This window comes from Ovis canadensis, chromosome 1, assembly GCF_042477335.2.
Source record: "Ovis canadensis isolate MfBH-ARS-UI-01 breed Bighorn chromosome 1, ARS-UI_OviCan_v2, whole genome shotgun sequence".
Taxonomy (NCBI): Eukaryota; Metazoa; Chordata; class Mammalia; order Artiodactyla; family Bovidae; genus Ovis; species Ovis canadensis.
Genome location: NC_091245.1, coordinates 160,731,267 through 160,748,851, shown reverse-complemented (window position 1 = coordinate 160,748,851; position 17,585 = coordinate 160,731,267). Strand labels below are relative to the sequence as shown.

The 17,585-nt window shown below is 36.0% G+C and overlaps 1 protein-coding gene across 2 annotated transcripts in view; it reads right to left on the bottom strand.

The window, feature by feature from the left end:
- The window catches only part of EPHA3 (EPH receptor A3), a 408,015-nt gene that overhangs the window by 48,628 nt on the left and 341,802 nt on the right, over positions 1-17,585 (bottom strand). For both annotated transcript variants that reach the window (XM_069578939.1, XM_069578950.1), the window contains exons 10-11: positions 12,496-12,621; positions 5,460-5,645 (exon numbers count right to left, since the gene is read on the bottom strand). In XM_069578939.1, coding sequence (XP_069435040.1) covers positions 5,460-5,645; positions 12,496-12,621 — 312 coding nt within the window. The remainder of the gene's footprint in view (positions 1-5,459; positions 5,646-12,495; positions 12,622-17,585) is intronic.

Below are 17,585 nucleotides of genomic sequence, written 5' to 3'. Positions count from 1 at the left end.
GTTAAGAAAAAAATTTTAATTAAAATGCTTATTTTTGCATCTACGGAGACTGGCTTTTTCTATTAATGTTGCATTCTTGAAATAAACTAACCTTGAGCACGATAAGGTATCTTTATTTAATACATTGCTAGTTATGGTTTCATAATTATTCCAGTGTTATTAAAGTTTGGTTCATGTATTATACTAATCTCTTATTTTCTTTTCTGATAATATTCCTGTATGGTTTAATATCAAGATATCACTATCTTTATGTGTACATTTTTTTCCCTTTCTGCAAGAATTTGTGTAAGACTAGAATTACTCAGTTGTGAAACAAGTGTACAGTTATATTTCTTCTTCCTTTAGGAGAGATATTGAAGATTTAAACTAGCACTCTGTAACAGGCAATATGAGCACATTCAACTCATGCTCTAACAAATTTTGTAAACTAAATATAATCTTTCAAAAACATCAAAGCCTATCCTATCTAAATGATTGGGGGAAATACACAGCAACATATTATTTTATAATTGTGGCCAATTCAATAGAGAGACATGAGTGGACACTGTTGAGCATATAGGGAAATTTTTTAGACATGTAAAAATAAGATTCCCTGTGTTACTTATTTTTCTTCTAATATATTGATTATAGATTTTCCTAGCTTGGTTGATATGGCCACTTAGAGATGTTTTCAACTCATATATCAAATTATAGTCACAAATGCATAACTTGATTCATCAGTTTCTAAAATTTATGGTAACAAATTGCTTTTACAAATTATTAATAAAAAATATATAAACTATACATAGTCTATTAAAACTATGGCAAGGAGAGCAGTGTCCTTGAGACAAGTGCCAAAGAAGTTTTAGCAAGAGGGAAACAAGAAATAGAAATAATATGGCATAGTTACTAAAGAATGACAACTAATTCCAGTAATATTTCATTACCATATGTACAGAAAATGCAAGCAAATGATTGAGCTTTTGGTGTCCAGTGGACACCCAGACCAATATAGAAGTCTTTTCAATATGAGAAATCCTCTTAATCATCTGCCTAAGACTTTCCTCAATAATACAAGGTTACAGCCTGACCTGCCTCTTGAGAAACCTATATGCAGGTCAGAAAGCAACAGTTAGAACTGGACATGGAACAACAGACTGGTTCCAAATAGGAAAAGAAGTACGTCAAGGCTGTATATTGTCACCCTGCTTATTTAACTTACATGCAGAGTACATCATGAGAAATGCTGGGCTGGAAGAAGCACAAGCTGGAATCAAGATTGCCAGGAGAAATATCAATAACCTCAGATATGCAGATGACACCACCCTTATGGCAGAAGGTGAAGAGGAACTAAAAAGCCTCTTGATGAAAGTGAAAGAGGAGAGTGGAAATGTTGGCTTAAAGCTCAACATTCAGAAAATGAAGATCATGGCATCTGGGCTCATCACTTCATGGCAAATAGATGGAGAAACAGTGGAAACAGTGTCAGACTTTATTCTTTTGGGCTCCAAACTCACTGCAGATGGTGACTGCAGCCATGAAATTAAAAGACGCTTACTCTTTGGAAGGAAAGTTATGACCAACCTAGATAGCATATTCAAAAGCAGAGACATTAAGGTCTGTCTAGTCAAGGCTATTGTTTTTCCAGTAGTCATGTATGGATGTGAGAGTTGGACTGTGAAGAAAGCTGAGCACAGAAGAACTGATGCTTTTGAACTGTGGTATTGAAGAAGACTCTTGAGAGTCCCTTGGACTGCGAGGAGATCCAACCAGTCCATTCTGAAGGAGATCAGCCCTGGGATTTCTTTGGAAGGAATGATGCTAAAGCTGAAACTGCAGTACTTTGGCCACCTCATGCGAAGAGTTGACTCATTGGAAAAGACTCTGATGCTGGGAGGGATTGGGGGCAGGAGGAGAAGGGGATGACAGAGGATGAGATGGCTGGATGGCATCACCAACTCGATGGACGTGAGTCTGAGTGAACTCCGGGAGTTGGTGATGGACAGGGGGGCCTGGCATGCTGCAATTCATGGGGTCGCAAAGACTCGGACACAACTGAGTGACTGAACTGAACTGAACAGCTAAGTTGCTTTATTACTTTTTAAATTTTAGAAAATAATCCATCTGCAAATAACAACATGAAACACATATCATCCAACATGGTGCTGCTGCTGCTAAGTCGCTTCAGTCGTGTCCAACTCTGTATGACCCCATAGACAGCAGCCCACCAGGTTCCCTGGTCCCTGGGATTCTTTAGGCAAGAACACTGGAGTGGGTTGCCATTTCCTTCTCCAATTCATCCAACATAATTCCTTCTATTTCACTATGTGAAAAGTGGCCAATGGAAAGTCTTCTTGGATGCAGTCTGAACATCTTTTGAATAATGGTGTGATGGCAGAAATATCAAACATTTGCTAAAAACAACTTCCATCATTTTGAACGTTGACTGAAATTGATAACACATGTTAGTACAAAGTTCTAAGCAAGACTGTGCCCCCAGCTTTCTGCTACTTTAAAGATCAGAGACTCTCTCACCTTCTCTTGTTTAAGATCATCAGGCTCAAAACGACACCATTAAAATTGTTTATAGCTCAGTTCAAATCAATGAAAATAAAATGATTGAATAAAGGGCTTTCTCTAACTTGAAAATGATACATTAGAGTAGATTCAAAGCATATAACTAATAGTCATAATAAAAATTATCTTTGAGCAAAGAAAGGAATTGCTCTCAATAATTTTCTTCTACACTCCCAGATGAACTAGTAAAATCTTTTCAAACTCAACCAGAAGTGATCATTTAGATTTGCATAGCTGTATTCCACTTAACAATATATTCCTATGGAATCTCATTTGATCTTAAAAGGACATAGAAATAGTAAAGCAGGACTGCTAATTTTGTGTTACAAGTGAACAGAGGGAGTCTGTTGGAGTGTTTTGATTTCTCAGAAATCTCACAGATCAGGAGAGCTGAATCAGAGCTTGATCTCTCACTCCCTGATTCTTAATCCAGATACCAATATGCTTTCTTTTCTTCTTGAAATACAATTTGTTCACTAAATTATAAACTCTGTATTTCTAGTTGTACGTATGTTTCTGAGCTTTGCAAATAGATTGTTTTAGCAATTATATATTCTTGGGAAACAAAGAAAATGATAGGAGTGGATTAAATACTTTCTTTCAGTGACAAAACTGCCTTATTATTTCTATTTCCCCTCAGTTGTAATAGGGCACCAGACTTAGAGCTTTTAAATATGCCACTAAAGGAGTTCAAAATCTAATTCTAGGTTTGCAACTCTCTTATGTTTGCACTATATGAGATGATTGGGATTTATATTGTTAGATTTGGCAGTCTCTTGCATGCATATTTGACCAAGGAGATCTATCAAATTTAGAACTTTCACTCTAAGAATAAGGCAGTTGTAATTCATATTAGAATATTACAGACTCCTACTTGAATAAAATGTTTAATGTATAATACCTGCAATTTTTTAAGGTCAATTTTTAAATGCATTTTTTCTTGTATTTCAATCTTGGGTTTTTTTAATGGTTTCTTTGCCAGATGACCATAATTCATATTTGATTATTATATTTTTATATAAGAAAACCTTCCACAATAATTATGGTTTAATTTTGCTTATCATTCAGTAAATAAACTTGTAGACAACAGCTAGCAAAACAAAACAGTATAATAATAACTTATTATACTGGAATGGCACCCCACTCCAGTACTCTTGCTTGGAAAATCCCATGGATGGAGGAGCCTCGTAGGCTACGGTCCATGGGGTCACGAAGAGTCAGATACAACTGACTGACTTCACTTTCACTTTTCACTTTCATGCATTGGAGAAGGAAATGGCAACCCACTTCAGTGTTCTTGCCTGGAGAATCCCAGGGACGGCGGAGCCTGGTGGGCTGCCGTCTATGGGGTTGCACAGAGTCGGACACGACTGAAGCGACTTAGCAGCAGCAGCACACTGGAAACAAAAAAACTGAGAATTTTGAAACTTGAGAGTGAAAAGAAAAATGGCTATATAAGTATGTAGTTTAATAGCAGTGAGTTTCTTTTCACAATGGTCTCAAAATCTGAAGGACAACCACTTGGTGAGAATGATATGGGAGATTTAAAAGGTTAATCAACTATTAAAACCCCAGTGAGACATGATTATGTAATTCTACTATTAAGTAGGGTATTCTATAGATATGGTCTTGCCCTGAAGAAAAGAATACTTAATAGAGTTTTCCAATCCTTAGTACTACAAACAGTATTTTCATTACTAATTTTTAAAAATTAAAAGAGATGTTTTCATCAGAAAATGTTTTAGTGTTACAACTAATGTAGCCTTGTTTTTATGAGTATAGAAGGAAAAATATGCTTCTAATAAGACAATATGGGCTTATAGTTTATGACTAAGTTCTTCTACATTGCTAAGTTCTTAACCCTGCTTACTATATTAAAAAACTCTAAAGGAAATCAAGGTATATTTCAATTATACCATGCTCTTGTGAATAAGGAATTGCCTTTTTAGTCACACTAAATGAGACTAGGTATTAGTGCCATTTGAAAAGTGTTCCATGTAATGTTAAAGAAAAATATCATCATGAAAATTGTAATTTGTAATGTCTGTTGGTAACCATAGAATATGTAAATATGGGGCCAATGAATAACCCCCTAAAGGATGCCAAATTCTCTGCCATATGCTGTCTTTCACTTTAAGAAGTTTGTTGCCAATTTAATTCATTCTTCATTGTGTGCTCCAAAATCTGGAGAAAAAAATAAAGTCCAGATCATTCTCAAGAGATTTTCATTGGGATTGCAGCCAAAAATCACATATCTGCCTCAAGGGATCCCTTTTGAGCCTGGCTGGAGAAGCTATCATGGAAATAAGTTCAGGTCTCCATCACAAGCTGTGAGCCAGAGCAGTCAAGAATCCATCTGGGACTGTAGATCAGAATTATTTGAAATCCACAGAGAACAGAGAAGAGGGCTTGGGTCTAATGTGATCCCAATCTTTACAGCTCAGAAGCATTCCCCAAACTCTCATAATTTTTCCAAAGCCAGGGGGGTAAAGATTTGGAAGCTTAAATGAAACTGGTGAACAATAATAGAAAAGGCAGCTATCTGGGAGTTCCCAGCAATTTCTGTCAAAACTGAGTCATTAGTTTTCCCTGCTACTCCACATAACGCAAGGTTCCACACAGTTCACTTAACTATTTTTTTAACCCACATGTCTTAATATAGCCCAAGGTTTAGCTCCTAAACTTTTTAAAGCTTTTTAAGATCTAGAATAGCACTGTCAATATAATACTAGTTAAATATATTTGATCTCTTGTCTATGTGTTAATCCTAAACTGTTCTGTTTTTATTGTCAAGACTAACAGAGACTAATGAAAATAAGACCCCAAATCTTAAATTATTAGGGCTTTGGGTTTAAATGACCTCTGGTCAACATATACATAATCAGTTTTATGACTTCACTTACTTTTAGTAACAACTCCCTCCAGTCGAATGATATTGGGATGGTCAAATTGTCCCATAATGCTTGCTTCGCCTAAGAAGTCTCTCCTTTGCTTTTCTGTGTAGCCCACTTTTAGGGTCTTGATGGCCACTGAAATCTCTTTTTTTGAAGGAAGTTTTAAACGGCCACTGCACACCTCTCCAAATTCACCTGTTAGAATGCAGAAGAAACAACAAGAAAAGGCAAGGAATGATATTACAAAAATCATTAGTAGAGAGCAACTGTTTTCTCTCAGCAATTCAATTCAAAATATTTACACCCTTGACCTGCAAGATGTACACTCATAGACTTCCAAATTATTTTGGAAGATGGTAATCTGAGACTCCCTAAAAACCCTAGTCCATCCACACCCTGGTGATAAATGAACCGTGTGATAAGCTTCGTGTCTTCTGGAGTACTACACTGTGAATAATAAAATATGAAAGGATAAGAAGGAAGTTGGAAGCTGTGTCTATTAGACTTTCACTCCTTATTCTCATAGCCTCAAAATAATCAACAGAGCAGCACCAATATAATGAGTTGAGCACTTGATTAAATTTGAGATGTTTCTCACCATTTTGTTTTCAAGAGGACCAATTTAACTACATATTTCTGCTTTCTGAAAGAAGGAGCAACAGAGGATAATATGGTTGGATGGCATCACCAACTCTACGGACATGAGTTTGAGAAAGCTCTGGAAGATTGTGAAGGACAGGGAAGCTGGCATGCTGCATTCTGTGCTGTTGCAAAGAGTCGGACATGTGTTAGTGACTGAACAGCAACAACAAGGCTGCCACAGTGATGGCCTCTAAATAGTGTCAGATATGGAATGCGTCTGGTTCGTAAAAGAAATCCTAATGTTGTGTAACTAGATGGGTTTTGTACAACATTAAAAGTGATTTTTAATAGCAAATGAGATATTTTTCTGAAGAGGAAAATTACACGATCAATTTTTAGGCCTTTTGTGGAATGGAAAAACATTTTTGGTCCAGCCCTCTTGCTGTGAGTTTTTACACAAGCCCAAGGTGTCAAGAAGTGAGATGCTTCTTCTCTATTTTTCATCCAAGTAAATCCTTCTCTTCACAAAGCAGCAGGCTGTCCTATTGATTTACCAACCACATCCCTAAAAATGACTTCCCCAGATTTGAATCTTGCTCAGGAATCCAGTCTTGCCAACTGTTTTCAAACCAATGACTGAGGCTGTAACTTGTTAAAGTCAGTTAATGTCCAAAAGCAGTTATTCATACATTTATTTAATAAATACTCATCAGTTGGCAACAGTGTGACAGAAACTATGAAAAACACATAGCTATAATGCTAATAAAGGCAGATCTAATTTCTTTCCCTCAAGCAAGCATACAGAAAATAGCAATATCTGCAGCTAGGGTGTTTTTAGGATCATAGGGAGAGTTGGGCAGAACTTGAGAACATTCAATGATCTTTTTTAAATCAGAGGAAGAATGTGCTGTTATAGATGCATGAACATTAGGAGAAGTCAGGAAGAGTTTCTTTATTTATGCAGGGTTATCAGAACATTGCTAACTCCCATGCACTTTTTATAAACATTAATTTTGGATAAACAATAAGGAGACATTCATAATGAATTTTCACATTCTGAAATAAAGTTCTGCCATTATCATGTATCAACATGGTGTCATGGATCGTGTTTTAAATTTGGATATCATGATTGTTTATTTTAAATGACAAGACACTTACTTGATAGGACGGATAGTACAGAACTATAACATAGTCTATGCATTCTGAAGCCAGATTGTCTAGGGTCTAATTTTGCATCTGTCACTTACTATCTGCGTGATTTTGAGTGACTGTGATTCTATGCCTTTGTCTCTTTATCTGTAACACAGGGACACCAATTATTTTTCTACTTCATAAAATTTTGGTACAGTTAAAGGAATTAAAATATGAAAAGCACTTAGGAGGGAGACAGAAACATAAGTGCCATCTGAGTGTTGTTTACTATTTCTTCTTTGAGTACAAACATAGTATAAGAAAGATGAATTATCTATCTCTTAAGAGTTAACTCAGAATGAGGAATAAATATAAAAGTTCTTTTTAAAATGTCAAATTCTGTTAATGTAAGAAGAGATGGTTGTGATGATGATGGTGATAACATGTTTAATGTCCTATTGGACAAGTATTTGTAAAGAAAAGTATATTCTGAAAGTACCTCACTAGGGAAGTCAGAGGGGAAGACTTTGAATTTCAAGAGGCCCAATTAGTGTTTTTTCCCTTGTTAATGGGATGTGGACACTTTCTGGATTTCAAAATCCAGAAAGTGGTGTTTTAGTAGTGCTAGTATTTTAAAAAAATCATAAAATTTAGAAATGTGCTTATTTCACCTGATGAATACCAGAAGCTGTGACAAATACAGTATACACATGTGTGTGTGTTAGTCACTCAGTCGTGCCCGGCTCTTTGCAACCCTATGGACTCTCGCTCACCAGGCTCTTCTGGACACATGGAATTCTCCAGGCAAGAATATCGGAGTGGATTGGGTTGCCATTTCCTTCTCCAGGGGATCTTCCCAACTCAGAGACTGAACCCAGATCTCCTGCATGGCAGGCAGATTCTTTACATTCTGAGCCACCAGGAAAGCCCACACTAGACATAGAATGTTAAATTTTAATTCAATTCTCTTTATAAGAACTGTTCTTGAAAGAATAGTGTTGAAAAAATCAACAAAGACTGGGCAAATGGAATAAATGCCTGATTTTTCCATCTAATCAAGTTTTACACGATCTTATACAATTAGATTTGTACCCATAAGGAGAAAAAAGTAGATTATATTATTTCTAAATAAAAACACAGCTACAAGAAGATTATTTGAGAAGATACTCTTGATTTCTTAAAGTATCAATTAAGTGCATCACTGTGTATTTGCTCTTTAAAATAAAATATATTTTAAGAGAATGCGCAGACTGTATTTTGATTTAAGGGGCACAATGCACAATTGCTCAACATAAAATTTCTTACACTAATTTATTTAAAACAGGAAAACATGCACTTGTGTTTAAGCAAAAAGACCCTCTGAATTACCTCAAAATCCATTCTCCTTCCATTGTTTTAATAAAAACATAATAAAAATACATATTGAACAATACTGGTATATAAGCTAAACACTACACATGAATTATCTCAGTTAAAAAAAAAAATTCTTAGAAGGCACGATTGTGATCAGTAGTGTCTAGCATAGTAGAAGGCAATGGCACCCCACTCCAGTACTCTTGCCTGGAAAATCCCATGGGCGGAGGAGCCTGGTAGGCTGCAGTCCATGGGGTCGTGAAGAGTCGGACACGACTGAGCAACTTCACTTTTCACTTTCATGCATTGGAGAAGGAAATGGCAACCCACTCCAGTGTTCTTGCCTGGAGAATCCCAGGGACGGGGAGCCTGGTGGGCTGCCATCTATGGGGTCGCAGAGAGTTGGACACGACTGAAGTGACTTAGCAGCAGTGTCTAGCATAGACTTTGAAGTTGAAAAGCACAAGATTCAAATTTTGGCTTCCCAATTAATGTGACCCTGGGCCATTCAAATTTTCAGCTTCTGTTTCCTCATCTGGTGAAATGGTAATAATATCTATTTAAAAGTCTAATAAAATTAAACCATGTGAATGCCTGACACAGTATGCTGCTAAGCTGCTAAGTCACTTCAGTCGTGTCCAACTCTGTGTGACCCCATAGACGGCGGCCCACCAGGCTCCCCCATCCCTGGGATTCTCCAGGCAAGAACACTGGAGTGGGTTGCCATTTCCTTCTCCAATGCATGAAAGTGAAAAGTGAAAGTGAAGTTGCTCAGTCGTGTCCGACTAGTAGCGACCCCATGGACTGCAGCCTACCACGCTCCTCTGTCCATGGGATTTTCCAGGCAAGAGTACTGGAGGAATTATATATTTTCAACCTATAGAAAACTTTGGGTTGAGGGATAAAATTAGGAATTCTAGTCATTATAAATTCCTCACTAAAAAAATTATACTACTTTGAGAAAATTAACTTATGCCTCAGTTTTAATTTTGTAATCTGCAATATGGTTATAATTCTTCTGGCTATTAAATGCATAAATGAAAGTTTCTATTAAATCTATTTCTTTGTATAAAATTCTTGACCCCAAACTAGAATTTGTCCACATAGCCTTCCTGTATATTTAATTGACTATAAAAATTCTTTGATTGAATAATATATTCAGCTCTTTAATAGTGGAAGATAGCTGCTAAATCCATCTATCATGATTACTAATTTTTGTGAACAGCATTATTTTAAAAATTTAGAAAGGTATAGAAAGTGGTTTAGAGTATAGGTGAAAGGAGATTGGTCATAAGTGAAGTTGTTGCAGAAATGGGTATGTGCAGGTTCATTATGGTGGGCTTCCCTGGTGGCTCAGACAATAAAGAGTCTGCCTGCAATGCAGAAGGCCTGGGTTCGATCCCTGAGTAGGAAAGATCCCCTGGAGAAGGGAATGGCAACCCACTCCATTAGTTTTGCCTGGAGAGTTCCATGGACAGAGGAACCTGGTGAGCCATAGTCCGTGGGGTCACAAAGAGTCAGAAAAGACTGAGTGACTAACACTTTCACTTCAGGTTCATTATACTATTATACAATTTCATCTATGTAGACATTTAAAATATTATGAAACAAAACATTTTAAACATTATAGCTTTCAAGATCTTGGTTTAATATTCTATTTTGGTAATGACAAATCAGTTAAAGCCTAATCAAGACAGACTAGAATTCAGAGTGTATATTATAAAGAAATCTTCCAGGAGAAGCATAATATACCTTGAAGATATATATATATTTGCAAACAAAACAGACAGTTTTATAGCTCTTATGTGGCAAATGAGACTATTGGGTGCAAAATACTGAAAATGGGATATATCTCTAATTTTTTGCAAATATGCTTGAAGAGGAATCAAAGAAGATCTTCTTTAATCTTTAATGAGCATCAGAGATTATTAAGTGATTCAGTACAGATAGCCTTTCCCTTTGTCTTATTGATCAGAGACCATTTTTAATGAGTATGTTTTATCTCACCCTACCGTGTTCTAGGTATCTAGCTTTGTCAATAATACTTGTATGTATATGGGATTCCTTGGTGGCTCAGATGGTAAAGAATTTGCCTGCAATATGGGAGACCTGTGTTCGATCTCTGGGTCAAGAAGATCCCCAGGAGAAGGGAATGGCAACCCACTCTAGTATTCATGCCTGGAGAATTCCATGGATGGAAGATCCTGACAGTCCATGGGGTTGGAAAGAGTCAGATACGGCTGAGTGACTAACACAGGCACACACTGTGTTCTAGATATCTGACTTTGTCAATAACATCTGTATATATAAGTTTCTGTTAATGCAGAAGGCCCCAGATCTCAAGGTTGCCTTATGGACATTGGCTGACCATGAGTAGATTTGCCTTCTCTCTCTCATCACATTCTCCAGCGGAGGGTGCTTCACATGCTATTGCAGCTTCCATGCTGGAGAACAGTGCACTCTTGTGGGGCAACGTTAAAACCAGCAGGACAAAACCCCTCTGCACTATGGAGCAGTTGAAGAAGCAGAACTATACAAATGAAAGAGAGTAATGAATATATATCTGGATTAATTTTGGCTGGATTAACATAGATGTACAGTGAGTGTGTATGTTCTCAAGTCTTAGATTGTGAAAAAAGAAGTACTTACTCTTGTTTCCTTTTATGAACTGATGGTTTCATACTACCCACACATGTGAGTTTTAGGAGTGTATAACATTAAAAAAAAATAGAAGAGACATTTACTAAATTATTTGTTTATTTAGATAATATGTGAATCATTCAGATTATCCTGCCTGAATAATAAATACTATTTGAATTCTAAATATTTCTTCAGTGCAGAGAAAAAGAAACAGAAAATTATATTTACATGTGCACAAAAAAGCATCAGTCATATATAGCACTTGCAGAAAATGTGATCCGATATGGTATGCATAATTCAGAGAATTCCTTTTTTCAGTCTTTCACTCTATTTCCCACATCAACATAACTAGTTTGTTTTTAAAGTAATATTGGAGAATGAGGTGATGTGTGTAATTATTGTACAGTGTTGTTTATTTTTCTTCTGAGTAGTAGTTTTATTCAAATAGACACTGCATACACTATGAATGCCATAAATTTATATACAACTGTATAAAACAATGTTATTTCATAAATATCTATAATTTTTAAATATATGAAGCTGCAATTTGGAGGAAATGGCAATCCACTCCAGTGTTCTTGCCTGGAGAATCCCAGGGACAGGGAAGCCTGGTGGGCTGCCATCTATGGGGTCGCACAGAGTCGGAGACGACTGAAGCGACTTAGCAGCAGCAGCAGCTGCAATTAATAATTACTCCATAGGTGTTAATGAATTTATGATTGAGCAAATTAATAATTAGAACAAAAATATATCTATATAGAAACAAACTTCAACACAAATAATTTACGACTATATCGTGTTACAGGCAGGTATTAAAATGGAGCACTTCATATTATTTAAACTATTCTGTCAATACAGTTTTGATGGAATTTATATAAAATACATCATTTTTAAATTTTATTTTGTGTTACCTAATTCCAAAGAAGAGTCAAGAATTACTTTTTTTCCTACAAATCAAAATTTTTCACTTAGTAAGCTAATTTAAAGAAAGACACACTTTTATCCCATGCTTCCCATTTAGCCAAATAGACTTTGTGACACATGATCAGCACAGCCATGGAGAGACTGAGCTGCTGTGGCTGCCGCCTCTGAAACTCAATAACTAAAAAGCTGGCCGTAACCTGTAAGACTGGTACCTTTGAAATCATTACATTCCATTAAATACTCCTGCATTTATTTACTGCTTGCCTTTCATCATTAAATCAGAAAATGTCCCTTTTCAAAGCAGTATACCTGGACCTGAGAGTGTGAGCAATCAATCTCAGGCAGCATTCTTATGCATAGCTGTAAAGTTGTAATTAACATACTAGGTTGGCATGAGGATTACTGGGGTGCTTACCTGCTCCAACAACTTTGTCAATGGATATGTTGGTGGCATCCAATTCCTTAGCAAACTCATGAACTGCTTGGGTAGGGTCCTCATATGTGTGTGGGTCAACATAAGTCCTGAGACCTGGAAGTTTTACTGTTTAAAGAAAGGAAGAAAGGCATTACGGTAGCTAGATACATAAAACCTTTACTGAGAAAGTATTATCATAACATTATTAGCTAAAAAAAAATTCCCATGACATTAAATTTCATCAACCTTTGATATATTCACAGACATTATCAGACAGAAAATTTAGATTAAATAAGTTGAACACTTTAAGAAAAAAAGTTCTTTGTAATGAAACAGAGAGAGGAGTTTTCTCTTTAAAATCAGTAGAAGGAAAATGAGGGGGTTCTTAAGAAGAGAAGAATGGTTTAGAATTTAGTCTGCCCAGCAATGACTACCTATAACAAGAGTGAGTGAATGCCTTCACACTATCACACATGTCTGATTCAACAAAGTGAAATAACCAAATATTTATTATAGTATTACATGTGACAATAAAGGAAAGTTTGTGAAACACTTTCATAAGGTGGGATAGCTGCTGTAATTATAGATAAATTAATTAGAGGATATAAAATAACATGTTTTTTGTCTGACACTGTTCTGCTATTACTAACAGTCATTCAAAATTCTCCACTTCAATTATAGATCTAAATTAAACTGTGAGTATGTGTATATATGGGCTTCCTTGGTGGGTCAATGGTAAAGAATCCACTTGCCAATGCAGGAGACACAGGAGACCATGGGTTCAATCCCTGAATGGAGAAGATCCCTGGAAGAAGAAATGTCAACCCACTCTAGTATTCTTGCCGGGAAAATCCCACGGATAGAGGAGCTTGGAGGGCTACAGTCCATGGGGTCACAGAGTCAGACATGACTGAGTACACGAGAGACAGAGCATCAGTTAACTGAAACCTTACTGTGTGGAGCTTTGCAACATGTGTCTATGCTAAGTCACTTCAGTTGTGTCTGATTGTTTGCGACCCTGCGGATCATAGCCCAGCAGGCTCCTCTATCCACGGGATTCTACAAGCAAGAACACTGGAGTGGGTTGCCACGTCCTCCTCAAGGGGATCTTCCTGAGCCAGGAATCAAACCCACATCTCTAAGTTTTCCTTAACTGGCAGGCAGGTTCTTTACCACTAGGGTCACCTGGGGAGGTGACCACCCAGCTTTTCAATATAGTTAGAGGCAATACAGTTATTGTCTATAAGTTTAATAATGGTGCCAAAGAGCTAAATTCCAAACATAAATCATACTTATAGCTTATCAAATATAAACTTTCTTCATAGTTTAATCATTTTGAAGGTAGAAAATATTCACAATGTTCCAAATTAAAATTGCACAGACAAAAGATATAGGGGAATCATTTTGAATTTGATTTAATTTTAATGAAATTTCTATCATTTAGAAAAATAATTCACATTAGAAACAATTTGGAATGTTCAAGAAACTTTCTCTGAAAACTTTCTCTAAAATGGAAACCTAAAATCTATTAAAGTACATAACACTAATGCTTTAACATTAAATAATAATATAATAAACTCCCACACTTTATGAACCAATATAACTGATTTTGATTTTAATTTTAGTAACATTGGTAAAATTATTTTAGCTAGGAAAGTGGACACTTTTTCTCTTATCACACTATATTATTGAAAGATTTTTTTTTAACATCCTAAATTAGCTAATAAAATCAGACATTGTCTTTTCTGATACCACATTTTAGTAGAAAAATCCTAATGGCAAAATCACACCTGAACATTCTGGAATTTCTGAAGGTTTCTTCGAGTCAGTTTGGTAGTCCACATGAAACAGGTGTAGGGACTGTCACAAGAGCAATTGTTCCAGAGAGCCTTCAGCACAATGGCTGTTCAGCCAATGAGTCCAGGATTTCAGAATTAAGGTTAAGAAATGATTAGTTTCTAATCTACAGGATGACTCTGTGAAGGCCATGTTATATCACATAATAATTTATGTTCCTGGGAAATTTTCATAGACATTTTGAGTAAAGAAATATAAGGCATAAGAATAAATGGATTATAAGAGGAATGGTGACTGGGAGAGATTGGAGGTAAAAACTACTTTCCTCAGCCTCTTCTTCAGATGCTGTTGAAACAACAGAATAGGTATGAAAGGTAAGGGAGCACATGGAGAATTGAGCAGAAGATGGGTTAGTGACCCTCCTTCCTCGGCCTGGTGTTGACCCCACCACTGGAAAAGGGCAACCACTCTCCATCCAGGGGCAGAGTGTTGATAATTGAGATGACACTCATAGCTAGGGAGTCAACATTCACAAAAAAGGAGAAATAGTAAGTTTTTTGCCCTTGCTCTGGGCAAACTGTGAGTGGAGTTGCTTTGAAGTAAGAACTCTACTTTTCTGCAGTACAAAGAACATACGAGGCATAAGAGGAGGAAAGCTCTGAAAAATATGCTTTTCAAGTGCCTAGCATTGAGTGCCTGTGATCGTAGTTATTTCCCAGAAAATGACAGAGCCTATTGCCATTATTAGTAACTTCATGTTAAGAAGGTTTATTCACAAATAGAAATATCCTTTGGTTTCCTGGAGACAGAATTTGAACTCAAAAATGCCCATTTCTTTGGAGCTCACACATCAGCTTGCATGCTTCTGCTGTTATTATAAACATTATTGCTTCCTATAAAAATAGACACTCTTTAGTACAGTGGTCTACTATTATTTATTATTACACTAGAACTATTTCTACATTATCAATACTAAAACATTTTACTGTTAAAACAAGCAAATGGATTTTCTTGCTTTGGGGTAAGGAAAACAGTAAAAGTAACCAAAGATTTAGTAAAAGATGTCAGGAAATGAAGTCTTCTTAGAAACTTTCTGTATAGTCATTTTGGTTACATTTTAAAGAAGACACATTAAATGGAGGCTAGAATATGTGACCATCCCGTTTTGATTTTCCCGCTAGTCATTTTAAGTTTGGGGACTAGTAAAGTAAGAAAATCTGGCATTCCCTTTCAAGGGAAATGGTAGCATTTTTAAAAATTACATGAAAAATATTTTCTTTCTAGTAAACAGTTACAAATATTCCATCTTGCTGAATTTAAGGAAATCAACTTGGGAGATATTTACTGGTAAAATATGGATATGGGGCTAAGGGATACAAATTACTGCATATGAATTAGGTAAGCAACAAAAATACATTGTTTAGCATAGAAACATAGTTATGGCCATTTACTCATAGTAACTTTTAATGGCATATGATCTGTAAAAATCCTGAATAACTATGCTGCACATGTGAAATTAATATTGTAAATAAATCAACTATAGATAAATTTAAAGACGGAATTACAAAGAAGATTTTAAAATGAATTGTTAGGAAGCATGTCTCAAACATTTTAAATAAGCACCAGCTTTAAACAGTCTTGAAAGTGTGCTTTAGAGTTACCATTCCATTCCTGTCAACCCTAGAGAGTATCCATATTACTAAATAATCTAAAAATTAAATAGTCATTCCTGTATAAAATCAGTCAAATTCTTCGTGATTGATTAAAATCAAGTAAATGGCTTTTCTATCCACATGACATTTAGAGAAACAATACAAATATAAACACATACACACACATCTCCAAGAAAAATGGCCTGTTCACCATGGGAGCTCTGGCTGCTGATTTTTAACTGCCTTCCCCAGAGGTTTCAAGAATCAGGGGATTCAGTATGCAAGCGCATAATCCCTTCACACCAATAATTAAGGGCAACACACAGAGTAACTGGGCTGTGTCAAGAAAACCAGATAATAAACACATGCACACGTGTTAAGCTGCACTACTTTACAGCTCGTTCTGTGCAAACACAGTAATTTACATTTCCATTTTACCAGCATGAGTTGCCCTAAGGATAGCAAAAAAGTAAAAAGGCCCAGGCAGAGAGGGCAAGGGGACAGGATCTTAGGAGGTGAAACACATTTCTTTCCTTTTGAAGCAATATTATAGGATTTGTAACAAGGCTGGAGGGAATGGTTCATAGCTAGAGCTTTTCAAAGTAATACCAAATAAATGGTCTGAAATAAACCAGCTGTAGCATTAAGACACAGAAAGTTTATGACAGGCATATAAGTTACTTTATGTCCTTAAAGCTAGGGCAAAACACATTTCGTTTTTGTTTGGCTATCATAAGTATATTGTGCATTTGAAGAAAATTAAAGCTTCAGCAAACTCTACCATAAAAACCAACAGCTAAAGCAGATTGGAGTCATAGAGGAACCTGCTTAAAACTGGCACACAGAAATTTATCAATGCTTCAAGTTTATGAGATTTATAATTCCTATATAAAGAACCAGATCAGTATGGCCTGCTCTAAAGACAGTATTTACATCCATTGTCCAACTCAGATTAAGATCAACCTAATCCACAGGAATGCAACTGCTTTGACTAATTTATGCATGGTGAATGTGATGCAGGGTTTTGTGGGATCAGGAAGGAAAAGCTAGATAAATATCCTGTAACTTGTTCATGTACTCTTTAAAAACCTTTGAGTTGCAAACCTAACTACCCTGGATTGAGATATTGATATTATATTATTGATATTGTTTTTTTGTGAATTATTCTATAATGAGATAGAAAAATCAAACAATGCTCTCTGTGAACTCTGCCTTTCTGTCCATCCTACTTTAACTTACATTTTGGAAAACAATTCTTTTTTTTAAATCTACTATATGCTTCCTGCATGGTAACAACAGGTCATCAAGTTTTTACTGTAAAGTTACAACCTTTAGATGGAAGTTCAATGACTGATAGGAAGTATCACGTTGAACTGAAAGCATTTATAGAAGGCAACAGTGAATGCCAAAGAAAGTAATGCTTACAAGACTACATTAGTTACAGTGAGATTATTGGAGAACATATAAGAATGAGTATAATCTTTGTACTAATTTCCAGGAGGACATGCCACTGATTTGTAATTGCCACAATAAACTGAGCCATAGTTTGGAAAAGCAAAACACCTGGAATGATTTGTTTCACCACAGGGGGAAAAAAAAGTCTTTTTATTAGATATAAATACTTTGTTTCTTAAAAGAGTA